Below are 22,773 nucleotides of genomic sequence, written 5' to 3'. Positions count from 1 at the left end.
AGCTATAAAGTCACAATCAAAGCTAGAGATGCAAGATCATTAAATGTTTCTGTTACATTAAAACATAGTTGCGGATATGGAAAAAGTTAATTACTTTTAATTATGACATTTTAGTGGACCACCAAGTGAAGTCCTTTTGGACCATGGTTTTTTAAAAGGGATATCGAAAGGAGGGTCAGGTGTCCACGTGTAGTTTCTGCCAAAGGATATATTTCAATAGGCTTTTATCGTCCTGTAATGCCAACAATATGTAGGCCTAGTGTTGTTTATGATTATACATCTGCACCGAACAACAAAATTACACGCAAATGACGCACTCAAGAGTTAATTCGAGAAATTAGAATATTAGTATATTTATTTATTTATTGCGTCACAATTACATTGCGTGTTTTATTCCTAGCATTCCAAATACGTCTAGATAAATATTCGGTTCAATACCGTTTGAGGTTATTTGTTTGTGTTTAGTTGTAGGGGCAATGGGTATGTTTGGCAGTAAGCCTAAATTGATCCACACTTTTCACAATTAACATGAGAATGGGTGAATAAACATCTGGGCATTGATCATGAATACATCGAGTCTGCATTTTGACCAAACATGGCATTTCAGACAGTATCAGGGTCTTCATTCTTTTGTGTTTGGTATCAAAAGACCCCATGTAGGAACATACTTACATTTAACAGCCAAACAAATTGAAAAGGTAAAAATGGAAAGAGCATTTAAGTACCTGAATGTTATATCTATATATGTGTGATTTTTCTGGGAAAATGGTCATGTCAGCAATTACTCATAATGATGACAACAAAAGGTGTTATCTGTGATCAGATGACTGCTGTACTACAATATGCATATTCAAAGAAGTAATCCACCTCCATATTTATTGTTCACTTTTAATGTTACAATGATTTTGTATTGAGAAAATAGTAAAATAGCATATGAAAAACAGATTTAGGCCAATGTGCAATCAATACATGCCTACGGGTATAATACGTACATCAACATGCACAGACCTCTTTGTAGATTAACATGGCATAACCATACACCAATTTAACACAATGTCTGTAGACTTGTGCTTGTGAGTCTCTACAGTTGAAAAATCTTCCTCTCTCAACGAATAAACAACATTCTCTTTCGGCCAAAGCTCCTATCCCCAGTTGTAGAAATAGATCTTCTGCCAGACAGGAAGGTAATCCATTAGAGGGCCTGAGGAACCAGTTTGAGAGAATTAAAAGACAACAGGGACATAGACTGGCGTTTTTATTCGATATCCCAGACTTTAGGGTTTTGGCAGAAATTAATCATTACTTTGTGTGAGCTCACAAGGTGAGATGTGCACAGTCATTATATAATAAGCACTTACGTGCAATAAGTCCAACTCCAGGTACATATTCAGCCAGGAATCTAAGTAGGAAAATAATCTTTGTCCTGTGTGAAACAAGCAGGTTGGTTAAAGAAGGAATTCAGAAATGTTTCCACACTATAACTGATGTTCGTTAGTTTTTTTTCTCACCAACACCAATTCTAAGTCCTCTTGTGGTCTGAGTGTTAACTTTACTACTGACACTTTACAAAGGACCGCTGTGGCATGAATTTGAATACTTCAAAGGTGACAAAGGATCACAATCTCAACAACTGAATGGGGTTGGTTATCTGAAGCCTTTAGTAAAATATTTTTCTCAGTTATCTTTGCTTGAGAGCGAGATAAAGAGATAAAGAGTAAAATATTGCTTGTGAATTGAGGGGGCCACTGTATCATTCTTGTTCTTCACATGGACGTGAAGTCCAATTTGGTAAATGGTAACGGTCCTGTACCGTTGCAATATACGGACCTCATTCATATTACAAATGGACTGCTTTTGGCTAAGGATTCCCCCAATGTGAATTGGCTGCCGTTCATTCCAATTGGCCCTCGTTCAAATCAGGCCTGCCATATCTCCACAAGCGGCCCTCCTACGCTCGCAAGCTTTGGTTCCGGATAGGAAGACAGGTGGTAGTCATGTTTCGCTGCCACCTGTGTCCGCCAAGGAAGGGCACCGTGAAGTTGACCGCGTCTGGTCTGGCACTGGCATGTCGAACCTTGCCCCACTTTGGCATCGCTGACAAGCAGGAGCCGTTTTATTTTCAGGAGCGGTCAATTAATAAGTTGATCTACTCTCAAGAAGCATCTCACACACTGCCTAGACAGTCTCACTGACCCTAACCCTGCTGACACATCTCTCATGCTTCCAGAAGCCCCTTGAGAAAAACAGGATTAGGACCTGGGGTTGTCCATCTGGGTCGAGGGAATTCCCCCCCCACACACACACACCTCCCACACACACACACACACACACACACACACACACACACACACACACACACACACACACACACACACACACACACACACACACACACACACACACACACACACACACACACACACAACACACACACACACACACACACACACACAAACACACCCCCCACACACACACCTCCCACACACACACACACACACACACACACAAACACACCTCCCACACACACACAAACACACACACCTCCCACACACACACACACACACAAACACACCTCCCACACACACACACACACCTCCCCCACACACACACACACACACACAAACACACCTCCCACACACACACACACCTCCCACACACACACACACACACACCTCCCACACACACATACACACACACACAAACACACCTCCCACACACACACACACACAAACACACCTCCCCCACACAGAGAAAGCTGACGTGTGCCCTTAGGGCTCATCTAACCTACTGTATTGAAGCTTTACTGGGACGAGGGGGTGTAGACTGTGTTTGGATAGCAGCCAGGCTAATAGAACTTACTCTGAGTATCTGTCGTAGAAAGGTGAACGCAGCAGGTAGTAGAGAAGTAGGAAGGCTCTTCTTCTCAACTCTGCTCTTTCTGGTCGCGTCAGAGATTTTGTGTCATAAAGCAATGCGAAACTAGGAAAAGAAGACAAAAAGGCTCATGTTTTTATTTTTTATGTGTTCTTTTTCATCTTATTTCAAAGCTAGCTAGTGCTGGGTGTGAGACATACATTGTATTACCTTTATGAGTTATAATTACTAATATAACAAGTTATTTTGTTTAAACATCATTATGTGGTAACTAGTCCATACTGACCATAAATATATACCAACATTTTTACATCATTACAAGATAATTTGCTTGTGATTGAATTCTTCCAAAGAGTTTGAATACTCATGTAAATAACATATGTTGTTCTTAAATGTAATAATATTTGTATTCAAAAGCAAGTATGAAAACAAATCCAAACAAACAAATACTTTTCGAAAGCACCTACCTGGTTATTTCAAGGACTCCAGAGATAACCCATGGTTTCCAGGAGCGTTTTCCACATAATCCAAGTGAAAGCACTGCATTTTTGCATTACGGAACAAACACTTATAACGGAAGAAAAAATATCAAACAACTATAACATGACACATCTGTTTCTCCTATACTTAATCCATATCTAAGTATATACGTATGTAAAATAAATATAACTATCAGACGGACACTTTCTTTGCTCCCTATTCATTTCAACTACAGTATTCACGCTTTTATCATAATTTTCAAATAAAACCCCAGTCAATGCACATCATCAGAGACAAAGATAATTTAAAAAAAACTGGAAACCATTAAGATATAAAAGGTCAGACAATTCTCAGTTTGTCTAATCCAACCAACTCTGCACAACAGAGGTTTTCAAATGGAGCCAAACTGTTTCACAGCGTTTCCCTGTCTGATGTTTAGTGACAGTGTTTTATTAATGAAAAGTTGGTCAGACCCGTTCTACTCAAGCACTCCGAACGCCACCTAGTGGTTGTCAGGTGTATCTGTATTCTTGACCACCTCGGCCTGTTTTAAATCAAGTTCTCAATTAAAACCTTGAACTCACAAAGACAAGCTACCAATGCTTAAAACTTTTGATAGAATGCATACTCTACAATCTACAGAACGGGTCTGTAAGAGAAACTATTTTGCGTTTCTAAGGCTTGAGACGTGGATACATTTTACATTTACATTTTAGTCATTTAGCAGACGCTTTTATCCAGAGCGACTTACAGTAAGTACAGGGACATTCCCCCGAGGCAAGTAGGGTGAAGTGCCTTGCCCAAGGACACAACGGCATTTTTCACGGCCAGGAATCGAACCGGCAACCTTCTGATTACTAGCCCGATTCCCTAACCGCTCAGCCACCTGACTCCCCAAATACAGTGACAGACTGCGTAGGAAGGATACAGTGCACGAGTGGGCGTCCAATAAAGAGAGACTCTGCCAAGGTCTCCTGGAAACCCAGCAGTGTGGGAGCAGGGGGATCAGAAGGAGGGTGTTCACAGTCCTGCCTCCTCTCCCTGCCAGGTGCCTCCCACAGCCTGGTGTGCAGAGGGGGCGCTGAGAGAGATGTGAAAACAATCTGTCATGTTTTCCCACAAGGTGCTTGATATAGGTTCTATATACTGTAGTGTGCAGAAGTAAGTCTTAAATCCACATCGTTAATATTAAGTGAACATCCCAAAATCACCTACATGTAGTAAATGATGATTTTATGTTGTATTCTGTTTGATGTTGATTAATATGGACCACTTTTTGTTTTAGTTTCCTTCTCAAGAATCATCAACAAATGAGCATTTTGAAGGGCCCTTTTACTCATCATATCACCCCATCAAACTAGTTATACATTAAATGATAACAACAAAAACCTAAATATCAGCTGCCCTTTCAGTATGAGTGCCTGTCTTACTGCTGCCAAGTGGCCTGATCACACGCCCTGACCGCTGGCCTACAAAGGAAGGGTCTTCAGGGTGGTCATCATGTTCTGTGTCTGTAAAGGACATGCAGAAGGAAATATTTTTAATATTCTATTCATCCTCGTCTTTGAGTTTGACTCTTGGGTAACACTCTTTGAAGAGGTTATACATATGGACAAACAAAGCATATAAAAGAATATTCATAATATCTACTTTAATGTAGTTCCAACATTATTCACTGTACCATTTTTATGTATTACTGATCACAATAATGGTTTTTTTCAATCATTTTGGAATAGTATTTTAATTTGTTACTTTTAGTAACTCTGACCTTGGTTTCTGAGACCTGCTTCTCTGTCCAGGGGTATTATAGGAGGTGAAGTCTGAATGCCTGATTTGTACCAAAAGAGCAGCTGGATGCGCAAGATTGCTCTGGAAAATAAGGAAGTGGTGGTGTTAAAAGCTAATGTGAAAAATATAACAACTATGGATGACAAATGTTATGAAAACAAATAAAATAAAAGATTGGTAAATTGTTTTTGATGCAATTACCTATAACACAAAAAAGGATGCACATTATTCAACCATTCTAAATCACTGCAGTTACCATCATTATTATTATAACAGAAGTCATACTTCAGGATGTGGATGATCCCAATGACCAGCCAGCGGCCACCTTCACCCCACAGCTTAGTGGCCCCCATTTCCACAAAGACCTCCACATACTCCAGTGCAGATAGCCAGGTAAGGATCTTTTGCTGAAATTATTCATTAAAAAAACACAACATCCTATTGTAAGTATATGGCGTGGTGTGGACTGTTAGGGGTAAAGGAGAAGGATTGAAGAGGGGAAGCACCCAGGACTAAAGTGAGGATGCACTCACCCTAGGTATCGTGCGACAAAGTGCTTTGCGCAGTATGCCATCGTTCAGCAACACCAACAGATTGGAAGCCGTGTATACTAAAACAGATCCAAAATAATACCAATACTGTGAAAAGATACAAACATATTCCATTGTAACCCAGCTAAACTGCTGCTGAATACTTTGTTACATTTACATTTAGTCATTTAGCAGACGCTCTTATCCAGAGCGACTTACAGTAAGTACAGGGACATTCCCCCCGAGGCAAGTAGGGTGAAGTGCCTTGCCCAAGGACACAACGTCAATTGACACGGCCGGGAATCGAACTGGCAACCTTCAGATTACTAGCCCGATTCCCTAACTTCTTCACCTGACTCCCCTTGTTGATAGCCTAGTAGACCTGTTCTCATTTTATAACCTCTTAACCATTTTGTGTTGTATGTTATTGTATGGGAGTCAGGTGGCTGAGCGGTTAGAGAATCAGGCTAGTAACCAGAAGGTCGCTGGTTCGATTCCTGGCCATGCCACATGACGTTGTGTCCTTGGGCAAGGCACTTCACCCTACTTGCCTCGGGGGAATGTCCCTGTACTTACTGTAAGTCGCTCTGGATAAGAGCATCTGCTAAATGACTAAAATGTAAATGTAAAATGTTAACTGTTGTATTGACCGTCTGTTTGATGTCTGTTATCATATTTACGATCTGGTTTACTGGATTACGATATCAAATGACTGCTCACTTACCTAGTTCAGAGATTTCATGGCAGTCTGTAAACCTCCCTGAGAAGTCACAAAAGCACATATCATTAATTTAATTGTTGCTATAACTTTATAACACTTTTACAGAGAATGTTTGGCTCTGTATTCTTTTCTATTTGATTTTAAATAATACAATGACTGCACGTTCACAGGGTGTGCTAAACTGGATGATTAATAAGGCCGATAACTGTATTTGGTCAGTCATTTTTTTCTGTATTTGGTCAGTCAGTTTTTCTGTATTTGGTCAGTCAGTTTTTTCTGTAAAAGCGACAAGTCAGTGGAATACCCTGCCTGACAATATGAGGAGCTGCAGCTCTATCAGAACTAAAGGTTAGCCCTCTGTACTGACTGACGACATTGAATGTCGCTACAGTGACGCACATGTTGTTTATTAAGGAAGTCGTTGGAGCAATATTCACAGCCTTTACAAATGCATGAATCGTAAACATCATTACCACGTACATATATGTTGAGCAGTTATACGTATAAAATGAAAACAAATTGCAGAAGGCCGGGCAACTAAAACCGGTGTGTTTGTCTAATTATCACTTCATAGATAAAGACAGCATTTAGTTGGGGCGAAGGCTGACTACCCGTTTTGAGTTACAAAGAGAACATGGACATAGGCTATACCTAGCTATAACAGTATAAATACTACCTGTAGCTAGAAAACATACTGCCGCTACTGTCACAGGCTCTGTAATCGAACTAGCTCTAGCTAGCTACATAGACCAAGCAGAACGAAAAGAACGGCGTGATCATTCGAGTTATTTTACACCCTAATGCACTCTCATTATAACTTTTCAAGTCCTTATAGTTGGGTCTATCTAGACAGCGGAACTCACCTGCAATCAGATAGGACAAGGTTCGGACCGCACTCTCTAGCTGTGCAGTTGCTGCTGGATTTTTTGTGACATATTCCCGGTACCGCTCGTAACATTGAGTCAGTTTTTCAGTGCATGTTGTGAAAGGCATTTTCTCAAAGACATCTGTAAAATAATAAAAGACGCAAGCTGTTTGTTTTCTTTTTCTTCCGACAGACTACAAGCTAGGCTTCTTCCTCTTCTTTTTCCTTTTAGGAAAACTAGACGCTTAACAGCATTTGCTGCCCTCCGCAGGTAAGGTGGTCTCATAAAAATATAACTTCCATCAGACTTCACATGTAATAGCCTATAAATCATAACCGAAGTAAAGTTGATTTCATAGTAGAAGTTCGACATCAATGTGACAATCTGTCGCGTTAGGGACCTAGGTTAAATGCAATACAATTTTATTCAAAAAACATGTATCTTCTTACAATGTTGATTCCGAGTGTTTTTCCAAATTTTCCGCATTAAAATATATTCCCAATTAATAATTTTACAACTTTTTATATTTGGTCAGGCATCATGTTATGGTTGGGTCAGGGCTAGTAGGGTAGGGTTTGGTCATATTAGAATTAGAGTAAGAATATAAATTGTTGTTTTATAATTAGAGTTACAGTTAACTGAGATTTTTTTTAAAGACAAGATACTGTGAGATCATTTTTTAGATGCTGTGATGTCAGTGCATGATGTCATTGTGCCTGCAACAGAACCTCCTATTAGTTCTAACAGAAGGTTCTGACCTTCAAATACTACAGTATGATATCATAAAGACCACCTGGTGTCATCAAAGCGGAGACTCATACCAGCACATGCAGCAAGATGGATGATGATGATGGGAGGTACGTTGAGTTTCACTCGACTGAAGCAGCACATTGAATTCCTTTCAAAATGCTGACATCATGTATTCTCATTACCATTTAAGATTTTTTTTGCCAGCACTTTCTGCTGGCAGTTTGAATATACATTTGATTTACACGACCATGATTCACAAAGTATTAAATAAAAACACACACAAAAAAAACACAATGTAAAACCCTAGATAGTCTCTTTGTGATCACCAAAGGTGTCAGTGTTGACAGGTTGCGACGACACAGTTGTTTTAGCTGCATTCACACACTGAGAAGAAACACATGGATGATTTATCTTCACGGCAGGTGCTCAGGTGTGTCAGAGTGTATTTTAACTTGAGAACTGCTCTGAGGTTGAATAGAAACAAACAGTGGGTGTGTAGCACAGATCTCTTTCCTCTTCTCGGACACATATTGGTCCTTGGCCAGTTTCTGATGTCTTCCTCAGCCGTGCTCACCTGCCGTGGCGACCTGGTTTATGAGCTCCTCTCCTGGGCGTTGAGTTAATGGAGCCCCAGGCTTCTGTCGGGCCTCACTGGCATGGAAGGGAGACTGACAAAGTTGTTCCTCTGACCTGGGAGGTGTACCTCCATTTGCACCTTACAAAGAGAGACCAGACACAGGGAAGATGTCTTGCCCCTTTCTTCAGCTAAACCTCCTCTCTTACTCTCTCAAAACTGTCTTGTGTCTTGATTGGCTCTGCAGTTTGGGCCAGAGCAGTCGTGATCTGGAGATGTGCATGGAGGAGGAGGGGGCCAGCTCTCTGTGGGGGGTGCCAGGGAGCAGGAAACCTGGAGTGTGTGGACTGATCAATTCAGGAAATTCCTGCTACATGAATGCTGTTCTACAGTGTCTCTGCTCCACTGTGCCCCTGGTGGAATACCTTCTCAGCCGCCACACACAAACCGAGCTGGCCAAGTAAGACGGATCCGTGTGTGTCGGTTTGTGTCGTGTCTCTATCTTTCTGTGACATAGCAACCACAAAGTACCATTTTATCACCCCTAACTGAAGAATATTAGCTAAAACACGGTGGTCTCTGCACCTCTCTCTCTTTCCTTTCATCCAGGCACGAGAGCGTGGTTGTGAGGGTATTTGTGACCCTGCTGGAGGAGGTGTGGCTGGGCCAGAGCACCAGCTACGTCCCAGGGGATGTGAGGTCCATGGTGAGTTCTCTCCACCCTCAGTTCAACAATCACTCCCAGCAGGATGCTCAGGAGCTGCTGCTGTTCCTGCTAAACGCCCTCCACGACGACCTCAAAAAGGTAGACACTGCCTCTTTCAGGCCACCGGCGACTCATCACCAAGTATCAAGTAGCTTTATTGTCAATTTCTTCACGTCAAGACATTAAAAGGAATCGATATGACGTTTCCCACTCTCCCACAGTGAAACATATAAAAAGCACAGGCACAACAGACACAATAAGACAAGACAGGGAGTCAGGTGGCAGAGCGGTTAGGGAAGCGGGCTTGTAATCCGAAGGTTGCCAGTTTGATTCCCGGTCATGCCAACTGACGTTGTGTCCTTGGGCAAGGCACTTCACCCAACTTGCCTCAGGGGAATGTCCCTGTACTTACTGTAAGTCGCTCTGGATAAGAGCGTCTGCTACATGATTAAATGTAAATGTAAGACATTTCCTAAAACATACATATTCACATACAGCAGCATAAGTTTCCTGTAAAGTGTATAAGTGCTAAAGGTGCTAAAAGTGTTAAAAGTGCAAGAGATTTGTTGCAGAGTCCTGAGTGATTTTAGGGGGGAGGGGGATTTCAGCTTCCTGTCAGACTGGAGGATATAGCTGAGGGGAGTGAGGGGAGAGAATTTAGCTTCCTGGCAGCTTGGAGTATGAAGCTATCATGTGTAGGTAGACACTGTCTCACTCAGGCCGCCGGAGACTCATCACGTGTGTGGCGGTGTAAGTTTTTGTGTCTCTGCCCTGCAGAAGGGAGCGACACGTTTCTCCAGCCGTGGTGGCAGGAAGTCCCCAGGAGGGGAGTCCACCATCGTCACACGTCTGTTTGAGGGACAGCTGAGTTATGTGACACTGTGCATGCGCTGTGACCAGCAAGGGCAGAGCAACCAAGTCTTCACCATACTGTCCCTGCCCATCCCTGCAGACGTGTACAAGTGCTCTCTTCAGGTGTGGGTTAAGCTGTCTTCAGATAAAAAATTTACTCTTTTATCACTGTGTGCGATAGGGCGCAGAGCATAGTACTTGCATAGGAATTGTTCACAAACAGCTATGCTAACTGTACTGTACTATGTCACATACAGCTGTAATCTCATTATTGACTAACCCTAACCCGCCTCTGGCAGAGTACAGGCAGTGATAATACCAACTGCTCGTTTGTCAGAATTTCTTTTTTGGAGTTTATCAGAGAAAGCAAACTATCCTTTTGTAACCTTGACCATAACTATCATTTTGTACTTCCCCTGACCAGAACTATCCTTTAATAACCCTGACTATGTTTACATAACCCTGCCCCTAAATCTCCTTGTGTCTTGTGTCCATTCTGCAGGACTGCTTGTCTCTGTTCTTCCAGCAGAGCACTCTGACAGGTGGAGACCAGAAGCTGTGTACAGAGTGTGGGATCAAGAGAGATACAGCAGTACTCACCACTCTCTCCAAACCTCCAGAGATCCTCATGCTTCACCTCAAGCGGTGGGTGTATAGCTAAACAGGGAGTCAGGTGGCTGAGCGGTTAGGGAAATGGGCTAGTAACCTGAAGGTTGCCAGTTCGATTCCCGGCCGTGCAAAATTACGTTGTGTCCTTGGGCAAGGCACTTCACCCTACTTGCCTCGGGGGAATGTCCCTGTACTTAATGTAAGTTGCTCTGGATAAGAGCGTCTGCTAAATGACTAAATGTAAACAACAACATTTGCTAAACAAGCGTGATAAACAACAACATTGTACCCGGACACAACAGCCACAGAATAGTCTAGCGTCTTAAAACCTTGGTTGCATTAAGTTCCCTTGAATGTCTGTCTCTCATCATAATCATAATGTTACTTACAGTTTTGGTTGCCATGGGACAGAGAAGAAAAAGCTAAGGACTAACGTCCTCTTCTCAATGGACAATCTGGACCTGTCTCCATTCTTGATCTCCCCGTCAGCTCTCTACACCAGCTATTCTCTGTATGCTGTGGTGGTGAGTACTACTCACACACTAACAGTCACAGACAAGTTTACATTTTGGGTGAAGTGTGTCCGTATTGTATATTTGCTCCTCAGAACCACACAGGGGATCTGGACATGGGTCACTACACAGCTCTGTGCCACAGCACCTTATCCCATGCCTGGCACCGGTTTGATGACACAACTGTCACAGAGATACAGGACTTCCTGGTCCAGTCCCCCAACGCCTACATCCTGCTGTACAGCCGCAGGCCCTTCACCAGGCCTGACGTCCCCGGACTGTAACCTTACCCGAACATCGACATCTCTGGGCTCTGATTTACCTGCTGGGATCCACCGGCAATCCCTATTCCCTCCTAGTGGGGACATCCCAGTGTCTGACAGCAAGACTAAACCATGGGTGCTTAGGGTTGTAGGTAGTATATTCATTTGTTACTGTCATACTTGGAGTTATGGTTATAGTTGGACCTTTCTAACCAATCTGATTAAACCCCCCAATCGAGTGTTAATTATCCATGGCACTGGCTCTATGTCAAACCTTTCTGTCAGAGAACCATATGTGATGAATTAGTGTTCTGGTGGTTTTGTCATTTCAGAATAAATCTCAATGGAAAATATAACTACCCAAATATGTCATGGAGTTTATATTGATACACTATTTGTATGGAAATGATGACAACACTAGTATCCTTTTGTTTTGAGCCTTTTAATAAATAGTACATAATATTTATGTTTATGAGTTTGAGGTTAATACAGGTGCTATATATGAAAGAGAGCATTAAAATAGAAATTAAATCAACATAAAAGAAAATAAACGCCGTATATACTGTATGCCAAAATGCCAATGCCATGCTAGACCAGGAAATATTATTCAGAGACATAAGAGGCTCATAGTGTCATGAGTATAACTTCTGCTTCCTCCGGTTAAGGAAGGTTAAACCATTTGGCTCATAAGGTCAACCATGACAACGGCACACAATCATGTTAATGAACGAGCTCACTGCCTTGTACCCCTAACAGATTCACTCTAATAGTTCCCCCCCCCCCCCCCCCCCCCCCCAAGATTAAAAATGTGGCCATGTCACATCCCAGTTACAAAACCGTATTTCCAGAGTATAAGACTCTCAGTATCCGAATTGCCAAAATTACCTTTATCTTATGGTGTATACTCAATTAATGTGTTAATTAAGTATTGTGTTTGACACTGTGTCTGAAACTCATCTGCAACTTACAAATAGATTTGGAGTTTAAGATGGTTAACAAAGAACAGTTTCAATTATAGTTCTGTTCAGAATCGGAGTGACTGAGTATAAGTCTGGTAGGTGTTAAGTTCCAAGGTCAACATCAAGCTGTCAAAGAAATCTTCATAGAACATTAGTGAAGAAACCACTTTAAAATGTTGCATATCAAGGAAGCACATCACTTAGATTTCCAAAGAATGTTACGTTAGAACTATCTGACCAGCCCAATAAGGAGAGCCCATCTGTAAGTCCACATCACATTAACAGAATGCCATAAAGTAGCCTGTGCAAACACTAGAGGTCAGTGTCTGTCTTTTATTTTATCAGATGACATTTTTGCAAGGTTAACTACGAATAACACTTCTCAAATCCAACGGTTGGTCATGACATGACCAAAAAAAGAAAAGGAAAAAAGGAAATAATTTGGTCACTTTATAAATAAACAGGAATCCTCCCCATCTGCAGTTTGTACATGTTTAATGTGCAAGGTCAGCAGTCGCTAAGTACATCTGACATCAATCTCTGCCAACGATTCAATATGGTCTATTCACACACAAGAGCGAGGTCTGTTAAACAAGGATGCCGTCAAAATTGACGTAGTTTGAGACAGAACCGTGAGACAGTATTTAAACGTGGATTTCAGCTCTACGACAACTTTTATGGTGGTGAAGTTTGGGTTCTAGTCTTGATATGCATCCTATTCTGTAGTATTAGTCTGGCAGCAGTGTGTATGTGTGTGTTAAAGGTACTTTTCTCTACTGTCAGTAATTTAAATAGACACGTTTTAACAGTTATGGAATCATCTAGTTTCAGACTGTGTCTACATCTCTGTCTCTCCCCAACTGCCTGTTTGTCAGTCCCTCTCTCCGTCCCTCCCTGTCCCTCTCTCCTTCTCCCTCTCTCTCTTAGAGGCATGCTGGAATACACACCCCAGCACATGTCTAACTCCCACACACTCTTTTCGCGCAAGCTCACGCAACCACACTCTCTCACAAACACAACGCACACACACTCTTGCACACACACACACACACTTTCGTCCAGCTCTGCAAGTCTTCTCACGTGTCCTATGTCAGAGCTGTAAGCAGTAAGCAGCCTGTAGCTCAGAGCAGCGCTGGCTTAGTAAGTCGAGTCTTCTGGGGTCCCCATGTCCCCTGGTGCTTCACAGAGTAGAGAAGAACAAGATGTAGGCAGCGGAGGACTTCACAGAAGAGGTGGAGATGTCAGACACCTCATGGTCATCAAACTTGTACCAGCGTTGTTTCTGGGCGTTCTTACAGTAGGCGGTGTAGTGACCTCCGTCAAGACCCCCATAGTGGTTCTGTCAGCAAGAGAGGGAAACAGCAGGTTAACTCTCTTAGCTAGGGTCACCTCTCCAGGGAGTCCCAGGTTCAGCTGGACTCAATCTGGGAGTCAGGTGGCTGAGCGGTTAGGGAATCGGGCTAGTAATCTGAAGGTTGCCAGTTTGATTCCCGGCCGTGCAAAATGACGTTGTGTCCTTGAGCAAGGCACTTCACCCTACTTGCCTCGGGGGAATGTCCCTGTACTTACTGTAAGTCGCTCTGGATAAGAGCGTCTGCTAAATGACTAAATGTAAATCAACAATCAAGAGAAGAAGAAGGTTTAGGGGAACTCACAGACACTCCAAACAGGTTGTATCTCTTGAGGTTCTGCTTGGGTCCAATGACGTATTGGGCCAGGTCCAGACTCTCCTGAGGGAAGTCCACGCTGGTCTGCAGCTTCTGTTTCCACCGTCCCTCGTAGGAGAAGCTACCATACCACAACAGCCCAGGGTCAACATCAGTGACAAAACAGAAGGTGGAGCCGACAAGCATTGAGGGACGTGTCATCTTTCTAAGCATCTTTTACTTCCCTATTCAGCGGTGCATGTTTACCAAGATGCCGGACGGTTAATGCCTAGTTGTGCAAATCTCAGTACATTCTGGTAACGTATGAATCATATCTCAAAGATACTTGTCGTACTTCGTTATCAGTGTGATAACAGAGTTTTTTCCCCCATTGGGGTCTGGACTGGTCGGGTGTGTTTACAAACCGTTTTAAGTGCACCAGCAGAATGGGAGGAACCTTCCAGATCTCCAGCTTCTTGGTAGAGTCTCGGTGGGCTTTGCAATGTCTGCAGAACACCTTGTTGTTGTCGGTCAGCCTCTCCTCCTTGGAGAACAGCTTCAGGCAGTCCTGGGGCGCAACAAAAGGCTTACTCGCACACTAAACAAACTGTTCCGTGTTCAAAACAACCGTCAACAGTCATTACACGACAGCGCCTGTGTAAGTGTGTGTTTACATGCCCCTATGACTCACCTGTAGGGAGCATTTGTTGGTGGAGGCAAGGGGCAGCGACAGGTACATGAAGGTCTCGAAGGTGCGTGACTTGCGGTGGCAGGTGAGACACTGCACGGTGGACTTGAACTGTCCCTGGAACAGCGCCACGATGATGGACTCGTTGAGCAGCTTGTGCTTGCTCCATGCCAGGTCTGCCGCGCGCTGGTCATCCAGGTGGTCGTTATCCTCCTCCTTGTATCGCTTCCGGTTGTCCGCCTGACACGCGCAAGGAGAACATTTCGACGTTAGCTTAGCATGCTAACGTTGCTACAGTGGCTAAGTTAGAGCATTCAAGACTTGCTTTTCTTGAGTGCTTTCCTGATTCAGTTTGATGTTTTGAAACATTTATGAGGAAGGTAATGGCCAAGAGTAACACAAAATGCAGAGTTGTGCTTCCACAGCTGTAAGAAGGCACCGTAAAATGCTAAAACACTGAGTGTTTCTACAGATCTGTCATCACACCCCAAGTACACTATGGAATGTTTTCTTTAACTTTTACCGGGAGGGTAAATAAAGAACATGTTTACAGTGTATGTAGAGTAACAGCCTGTGTGTGGTGGGGCGGGGGTAGGGGTGGAGTCAAGTGACGTGTCAGCGCTTCACTAATTAATATCTCATTAATTAGTCTTGACCATGAGACAGGGTGGACGAGGCAAGGCTGGACACAGCGGGCAAGTCAGACCACACGGTATGTTATGAGATGAAAAGTACATGTGGAAAATGCACACAGACAAAGGTCCGCTTCTAACCCAGGTAGCTTCATAATAATGTTCAAGTTCATCTCAGAAAAAACTCAACTACATCTGAAATTGTGTCTTTTTTCGTCCCTAAACCATCACATGAACCCATGTAGAGCATGAGGCCGGTACAGGAAGGGTCAGTACAGGCGATGAGGTGTGTTCTGGGTCCACATGCAAAAGGGATCCGACAGGAGAATCAAAGTGGACATGTGCATATACACCACACGCTCTCACGAGATCACCCTCACTCGATCACACATGGTGCTTCAGGAAGACGAGCACAAAGATTTACTTACTCTCTAATTTTGCCATCAAAATGAAACCCAATAAAAAAAAAGAAGAAATCAAAAATAAATGTTGTAAATTGAAGCCAAAATATGTATATCTTAGGGGTGCTTTTCCCAGACATAGATCAGTTCCAGTTTAAGTCTATATTGAAGATGTGTCAGTCTAGCTCCAATCTACAGTACGGTCTGTCTGCCTTCTACAGCTCGGTCTGTCTGCCATCTACAGCTCGGTCTGTCTGCCATCTACAGTAGGGTCTGGCTCCTCTACATCTGGGATGAGCAACCCACAAGGTATTTTTTCATTCACAACTCCAGACTTCATTTTAGGCACGTCCTACAACAGCATAGTTTTCCTACGTTCGTTGACAAATACATGTACATGCGGCACAAGGTAACAAGATATAAACATGTTAACAAACCCCCGGAAGGGCCGCAAGGCGTCCCTACCTTGTTGAGGTCCTCGTGCAGGCCGTCCATGAGAAACAACAGCAGCTCCTGGGAGTCCTGCTGCTCGTAACCAGAGAACTGATCGTTGATCTTCCCAATGGTGATCTTAAAGTCCCGTGGGCTGATGCACTTGTACTGGCCTGACCACAGGGCCTTCATGATGACCCCAAACTCCTCCGCCACCTCCCCCTTATGGCCCAGAATGTTGGCCCTACACACACACACACACACACACACAGGGGGGACTGGGTTAAACAACAACCACAGACATAACAACGCTATTTATCAGCGTAACTCTAGTTAAGGAGTGGGTCCCAACAGGAGTCCTGACCTGTTGATGTCCTGCTGGTAGTAGTTGTTGTTGAAGTACTCAGCCATGGCAGGGGTGTTGCACAGACACTGCAGGATGGAGTTCATGTAGCACGTGTTACCTAGGTTACGCAGGCCCGTCAGCAAGGCGCCCATGCCGCCGAACACGGGGTTCAAGTTGCGTATCTTGGCGGCCGACGGCCGGGTGATCTCCACCTTGGCGTAGACGTTAGTGGCAGGCCTGGGAAGGTCACACGGAGGGCGTCACACGCAGGCGACAGCGGTTCTATCACATCTACATCTACGCTCCGTTTACAGACGCGGGCATCACATCCATCCTACCACTTACTTGGTGTCTCTGTTGATGGCGGGTGTGGCTACAGTGGCGACGGCCTTTTTCTGGATTTCCTCTCTCAGGTCCTGGCTGATGTCAGGAGAGGAGTAGGAGCGCTTCAGTTTGGACTGCTCGTGCTCACATTCCTGGCTGGGGTCCGGTTCGGCAGGGTGCGCCTGCTTCTGTTTGGCCATGGGCGGGGTGGAGGGCGGGGTCTGGGGGATGCTCACCTCAGGGGGGTACAGGTGGACCCTGTTGGTGGGAGAGTGGTAGTACCGGTACGTACCGGTCACGATGTCCAGGAACTGGCAGAGAGGAGAGCAGGATTAGGAGATGTGGAATTGGGAGATTCAGAGAGTCGTGAGTCTTTACTGTGACGGTGAGATGGTGCTGTACCTTCATCCAGCCGTCAGGCAGGCCTGGGACACTCCGACCCATCTCCTCACTCCTGGCTCTGGTCAGGGGCTCCCGCTGTGGGACACGCACACACAGTTTAGCACACGTCCTTCTGTTCCACAACACACACACACATTCTTCGGGAAACATCCTTCTCTTCCAACAGTACACACACACACACACTTCAGTGCATGTCCTTCCCTTCAACAATACACACACACAAAACAATACACACACACACAGACTTCAGGTCACGTCCTTCTCCTCAGCAATACACACAACTTCTAGACACTGCTCGTGGGCTGGGAGGGCAAACAATAACATTGCAATGCAGGCGTCTTCAGCTCCTTCATGAGATTTTGAGGACGAAACTTGCGGAGTATGGTTAAGCTCTATTGATGTCATCAGAGGGGAGGGAGACAAGCATCCCAAGAGTCTATTGTGGGACACATTTTTCAACATGCAATCTATATGCCTTAGCTTAGATGGGAATTGCCAAATAGACTGAAGCACTTTTAAAAAACATGCCGTGATCAACACCATTGGTAGAGTGTTGATATACCTTGGGTTTGTCATAGTCATCAGCAGTTCTATCTTTAAAAATCCTTGATTTTTGGGTCCCGCTCTTTAGTTCACTACTAGGCTTCTGGGGTCCCTGGGGTTGAGGACAGAAGAGAACTGACATCATTTGGCTTTTAAGTGTTTGCTAATGGAGATCAAATGAATTGATGGACTGGGCATTTATAGATGGTCTGGATATGGGATGGGATTCTCAGCATTTCAGATGGTCAATTGAGGAGCTGGGATTAAGTACACTGCTATCCTCACAGGCCTCATCAACCATGTTGGCATGAACGGACCTGACCATGTAGGGGTCATGTGACGACCTCCTCCAATCACAGGTAGATGTTTAGCTGTTGGGAGACACCTATTACTCTGTGTTTCAGTCACATGCGTAATAATGACAGGAATAATATGAGGAGAATCTGCATGGCTAAAACCAATCCCTCACCCCCTTCTGAAAGTTTGAGCAGATGTTAATAAATGTCATTAACATTTTTAGAAACTTCTACTAATCCTATCCAGTCCGTGTAGTTCCACCAGGAATAAACTAGTGTTTAGAACCAAGTGTCAAACTTGAGTAGAGAGTGGTGTTGAAAGGCCGGAAGCACAGACACTGACCTTAATCTCAGTGATGACACGGTTACGAGCGGGCGAGTCCAGAGATGCGCTCTTGGTGGGTGTGTCTGAGTTTGGCTCCTTCCCTCTCTTCTCCCCGTCCCTTCCCTCCTTCGACTCCTCCTCCTCCTCCTCCTCTGCTTTCTGCCTCTCCAGTTTCTTCCTCTCCTGGTACTTTCTCTCCTCGTCTTCCTTTCTCTGTCGCTCGCCCTCCGCTCTCTCCTGCCTTTCTTCCTCCTCGCTCAGTTTCTCCTGGTGATCCCCGTCCCTCCTCTCCTCCTCCGGACAGCGGTCCTGGTCGTCGGACGGAGCGACGCCGGAGTCGAAGTGTGGTTTGACCGAGCGGTCAGGGACTGAGGGGCCGTTTTGAGACGGCACACCGTCCTGGCCGGGTTTAGAGATGTCAGACACCCGCACGGAGGGCTTCTTAGTGCGATCAATCTGCGAACAAGGACACCAATGGGACATCAGTGGGAAAAGCGACTGAAGGACTCTCAAGTGTGTTCCTAGTTCTAACATCTCTCAGGATGAACTAGATGAACTGTGACAGCTGGATGAACAGACAGCCAGGTGAACAGAGCGCGTTACCTGTGGAATGGGTTTGACAGCGGCAGCAGGCAGGCCTGCGGTGCTGCCTGACCCTTGGTTTGGGCCCTTCTTGGTGAGGTCTACCCCAGAGTGTGAGGACACTGTGACGGGATAATCTGTGGTGTCCGGCAGGCTCTCTGTCCTCGTGGATGTGGGTTCAGGGTGGAACTGCTCTACTGAAGGGGCTCCATTTACCTGGAGGGGGACCTGGGGCTGAGGCTGGGGCTGAGGCTGAACCTGGGGCTCTGGCTCTGGGGGAGGGGGGGTCGGAGGCTTGGGCTCTTCCAGAGATGGATAGCTGAAGTTCACTGGTGTCAACACACACATAATACAACATGATGTACAGTGCTGCTCAATTGTTTTGTAACACTTTAGTTCCAGGTGCTTGCAATTAGAATTAGTTAATAGATAAGGTAAAAGTTAGGAAGTCTTATTATCATAGTATAGATACGCATCTTAGAAGGGCCTTATTAACCATGAACTAACGCTTATCTGACGATAACCCTGACCCTTACTAATATCATTAACATTATTACCTATTAACTAACGCTCATTACTAGCACCTACATCTTAAGTGACATCAATCGTTTCTCCTTTCCAAGAAAAGCAAGCAGTTTAGTTGTGATGATGCTACTCACGTTGGGGGAGGTTGTTGACCGTGACTTGTCTGGGGGCTTTGACCTTGGAATTGGTTGTGTACATAGGGTAGAAAAGCAGCCAGTTCTCATAGCCTCCCTCCAGGACCATGGGCTCACTACGCAGAATGGTGGTGCTGTCCCACTGTGGAGAACACACACACACACTGCACCTCAGAGAAAACACAACACTAGGGATAATCTCCCCTCCACAGTCTTTCTCACACACACGTTACCTTGTAGAGGGCATCTTTGAGGCTTTGCAGTGTGGTGCCAAGCTTGAGATCGCTGACAGAGTTGAACCAGTCCAGTAGGACAATGTAGTCCACAAAGCCTCTGTGTCTCCACAGCTCTCTGGAAGCTTCTGGAAGCTTTGATTCAATCTGGTTCACAGTGATTCTGGGGGACAGACACAGAAGTTGATTTCCTACAACATGGCAGAACCCAGGCGATCATCCATCCATGAAGCTGTACCAAGGGTGGGACATCATCCCTCCTCATCCCTTCCTTCCCCTACCCCGGGCAGATGGCTTCCTCCGGCACGTTGATACAGGTCTGGGTGGGGACCTGAATGCGAGACTCCTCAAAGTCCTTGCAGCTGCGGGCGTCCATGACAATAAGAGACATGGTCTGATCCTTCATCATGTGGAACAGCTTATCAGGCGTGATCCCTCCTGCAGGCACGGCAGCTGTGTGAGAGGGAGACACACGGTCAAAAGGGTTCGCACGGGAGAGAGAGAGAGAACCACTCCACTGGAACTAACAAGCATTTGATCAAGTTTCAATTTTCTCCGTACCTTTTGATGGAACATTTTTCAACTTGTTCTGTTCTCCTTTCACCTAAGATACAAAGTACACAAGACATCATTTTAACTACACTTTGAGAGCACTTCCAGGCCAGAAAGAATAAGTCAGCCCATGTCTTAATAATTAACACAGTCCACAGGAGAAAAACGCATCACTTGGTTTGTATTTTGAATTGACCTCATATATCTACATCATACATAATTAACAATTGCAGCAACAACATTAATGGGGGAGTTCAATAGGAATGTTATCTTTGATGTCTACCTTCTTGTTGTCCTTCTTCATGTCTTTTGGAGAGGCCTGCCCTCCATCTTTCTTTGTCCTCTCCTCTCTCCTTTTCTTTTCTTCTTGCCTTTCATCCTCCTCCAGCTTTTTGCGAACCTCTACTTCCTCGTACCTGTTCATAGGTACATTGATAAGAGACAGACCATAAACACTAATGGATTGTTAAGTCTCTACAGAGGATAATGGTTTGGATTTGAGCCACTCACCGGAGTTTAAGGCTTCCAGACAGCTTCTCAGCTTCTTCTATGGCTTTCTTAAAGCTGGTGGGTCCGAGCATAGACAGGAAAAACTCCTGTGGACATAATGAGAGGGGGAAAGGTCAAGGAACGGAACAGATTTCTTTTTTTTTTTTACTTTAACACTAACCTCCACAACTACATTAATCTAATCACAATACTATGGCCTGAATTTCTATTCAAACTGTATTTAGTCTGGTTGAATAAACTGGATAATTTAATTTAGTTTGGTTTCTGAAGTTAACATTACATAATGTTCACCAACTGTATGAACAGTCTTACCTGATGTTGCTTGAAATCTGGTCTTTTCTTGATGATATCATGAACTGTCAGATACTTCATGTAAAGCACGTATGCTTTCTCCTCATCTCCATCAAGGCGACACTCTTCTGCTGTCTGGTAGATCTTGCCAGCGCTCTGGACATAGCTGCAGAACAGCAAACACACAACACATATCATTGTCATATCCACGACACTGTCTAGATTTCTGTCACTATTTCCATTAAAATAAAGCCAGTATTTGTTAAGCTGTTGTATGGGTAACTTTCAGGTATGACAAACAATTATATGGCTTACAAGAAAAACAAACCTTCTGGTGCTGAATTTGTCGGGTTTGAGTTGAGCCTTCTTGTTGAGCTCTCCTAGAGATGTTGACAGGTACAACTCCTTAACCCCCGTGGACACCGCAGGCATCTTGTCGGGTATTTAAATTAACGCTCACGGGTAGCACTACGTAATGTACACATGCCCAGTGTGGGTATCTGGGAAAGCAGAACGATCCATTAAAACTTTGCTAGTTACATTAGCTGGAAACTGTACAGCAACCCATCCGGAGCTTGAACAACCTAAAAATAGTCCAATATCTTTTTTGTTAACTCGCCAGAGATTATTATAGTTAGCTATTTAAAACGTCATAATTTAACAATATCGATTGGCATACGATACAGATAACCTAGCTAGCTAGCAGCAGCACGTCCAACATCAAGCAAACTGTAGCTAAACTAGTTATACAACCAGGATCTATCAGCCACCAGAAGCGATCTAGTAAGTGTAGGACCGTAGCGTTGTTAACACATCACTAGCTATCTAGCTAACTCGGTGGCACTAGTGTAACGCAATTTAGCTTGCTAGCACTAGCACTGCTAGCTATGCTAACGCTTGCTAGCTAGCTAGGTAGCCTAGCTACGTAACGTAAAATAGCCGACCACAACTCCAGCACAACGGTCTGTTTGGCACCACCAACAATCATATACGAACTACTTTATCTAGATTGCTGACTCAAAGTATAACAATTTGTGCTGAACTGTGAATATACCAAAAACCAATGACAATAGTGCTTGCTTTAATGTTAGAAATTAGACCTACCACGCACAAAACAGTTGTTTTGTTTTTTTGACAGCTGATTCTCGATTCCCGGAAGAAGTCCAGGGGGCGTATTCGTTCGGAGCTTTACAACGCAGACACAGTGTGCAATGGATTTGGATCTAAAGGTGCGCCGCGTAGGCGGGGAGTCCTATTTTGAAATATTTCATTAGGTTTTGTCAAATAACGAAAATGTGTCCCCTAGATACCAGAGCAGGCTCTGATCGGGACAATTTCTGTTATCAAAAGATTGTTGAACCAGAAAATCAACGGCTTTATAATGATGGCCTATTTTAATGTGTTACACTATTTAGTTCACTACTTAA

At 44.2% G+C, this 22,773-nt stretch overlaps 3 protein-coding genes across 3 annotated transcripts; 1 reads left to right on the top strand and 2 right to left on the bottom strand.

Annotated features, from left to right (window-relative positions):
- Positions 1 to 993: 993 nt before the first annotated feature.
- Positions 994 to 7,500, bottom strand: pex16 (peroxisomal biogenesis factor 16). The gene is made up of 11 exons (XM_062471940.1): positions 7,257 to 7,500; positions 6,397 to 6,432; positions 5,676 to 5,752; positions 5,428 to 5,549; positions 5,123 to 5,223; positions 4,785 to 4,865; positions 4,283 to 4,435; positions 3,342 to 3,414; positions 2,860 to 2,979; positions 1,359 to 1,423; positions 994 to 1,201 (listed from the first exon to the last, which is right to left on the bottom strand). Exons 1-11 carry the CDS (start codon positions 7,384 to 7,386, stop codon positions 1,143 to 1,145), a joined length of 1,017 nt encoding a protein of 338 aa, XP_062327924.1. The 5' UTR covers positions 7,387 to 7,500; the 3' UTR covers positions 994 to 1,142.
- A 555-nt stretch (positions 7,501 to 8,055) lies between these two features.
- LOC134028283 (putative ubiquitin carboxyl-terminal hydrolase 50) lies at positions 8,056 to 11,751 on the top strand. The gene is made up of 7 exons (XM_062471755.1): positions 8,056 to 8,116; positions 8,831 to 9,043; positions 9,193 to 9,388; positions 10,067 to 10,264; positions 10,644 to 10,786; positions 11,142 to 11,274; positions 11,358 to 11,751. The coding sequence occupies exons 1-7, from the start codon at positions 8,097 to 8,099 to the stop codon at positions 11,544 to 11,546; spliced, it is 1,092 nt and encodes a 363-aa protein (XP_062327739.1). The 5' UTR covers positions 8,056 to 8,096; the 3' UTR covers positions 11,547 to 11,751.
- A 200-nt stretch (positions 11,752 to 11,951) lies between these two features.
- Positions 11,952 to 22,515, bottom strand: usp8 (ubiquitin specific peptidase 8). The gene is made up of 20 exons (XM_062470935.1): positions 22,451 to 22,515; positions 21,675 to 21,846; positions 21,368 to 21,512; positions 21,056 to 21,141; positions 20,829 to 20,961; positions 20,555 to 20,597; positions 20,275 to 20,446; positions 19,994 to 20,156; positions 19,761 to 19,902; positions 19,123 to 19,430; positions 18,538 to 18,975; positions 17,918 to 18,010; positions 17,356 to 17,430; positions 16,975 to 17,264; positions 16,648 to 16,866; positions 16,317 to 16,527; positions 14,822 to 15,058; positions 14,556 to 14,698; positions 14,140 to 14,272; positions 11,952 to 13,823 (listed from the first exon to the last, which is right to left on the bottom strand). The coding sequence occupies exons 2-20, from the start codon at positions 21,776 to 21,778 to the stop codon at positions 13,665 to 13,667; spliced, it is 3,294 nt and encodes a 1,097-aa protein (XP_062326919.1). The 5' UTR covers positions 21,779 to 21,846; positions 22,451 to 22,515; the 3' UTR covers positions 11,952 to 13,664.
- Between the last annotated feature and the right edge of the window lie 258 nt (positions 22,516 to 22,773).

Source organism: Osmerus eperlanus, chromosome 10 (genome assembly GCF_963692335.1).
Source record: "Osmerus eperlanus chromosome 10, fOsmEpe2.1, whole genome shotgun sequence".
Taxonomy (NCBI): Eukaryota; Metazoa; Chordata; class Actinopteri; order Osmeriformes; family Osmeridae; genus Osmerus; species Osmerus eperlanus.
The sequence above is the reverse complement of the archived record's forward strand: the minus strand, read 5'-3'. Positions and strand labels throughout refer to the sequence as shown.

Coding starts and splice junctions, on each gene's coding strand:
- pex16 (XM_062471940.1), bottom strand. CDS start 7,386: ATGCCTTTCACAACATGCACTGAAAAACTGACTCAATGTTACGAGCGG. Junction 5,224..5,427: donor GGGATCATCCACATCCTGAA/GTATGACTTCTG, acceptor CTTATTTTCCAG/AGCAATCTTGCGCATCCAGC. Junction 1,202..1,358: donor TGGAGTTGGACTTATTGCAC/GTAAGTGCTTAT, acceptor CTGGTTCCTCAG/GCCCTCTAATGGATTACCTT.
- LOC134028283 (XM_062471755.1), top strand. CDS start 8,097: ATGGATGATGATGATGGGAG. Junction 8,117..8,830: donor ATGGATGATGATGATGGGAG/GTACGTTGAGTT, acceptor TTGGCTCTGCAG/TTTGGGCCAGAGCAGTCGTG. Junction 9,044..9,192: donor ACACAAACCGAGCTGGCCAA/GTAAGACGGATC, acceptor CCTTTCATCCAG/GCACGAGAGCGTGGTTGTGA.
- usp8 (XM_062470935.1), bottom strand. CDS start 21,778: ATGCCTGCGGTGTCCACGGGGGTTAAGGAGTTGTACCTGTCAACATCT. Junction 19,431..19,760: donor GGTCAACAACCTCCCCCAAC/GTGAGTAGCATC, acceptor TGTTGACACCAG/TGAACTTCAGCTATCCATCT. Junction 18,976..19,122: donor CTGTCAAACCCATTCCACAG/GTAACGCGCTCT, acceptor CCTTGTTCGCAG/ATTGATCGCACTAAGAAGCC.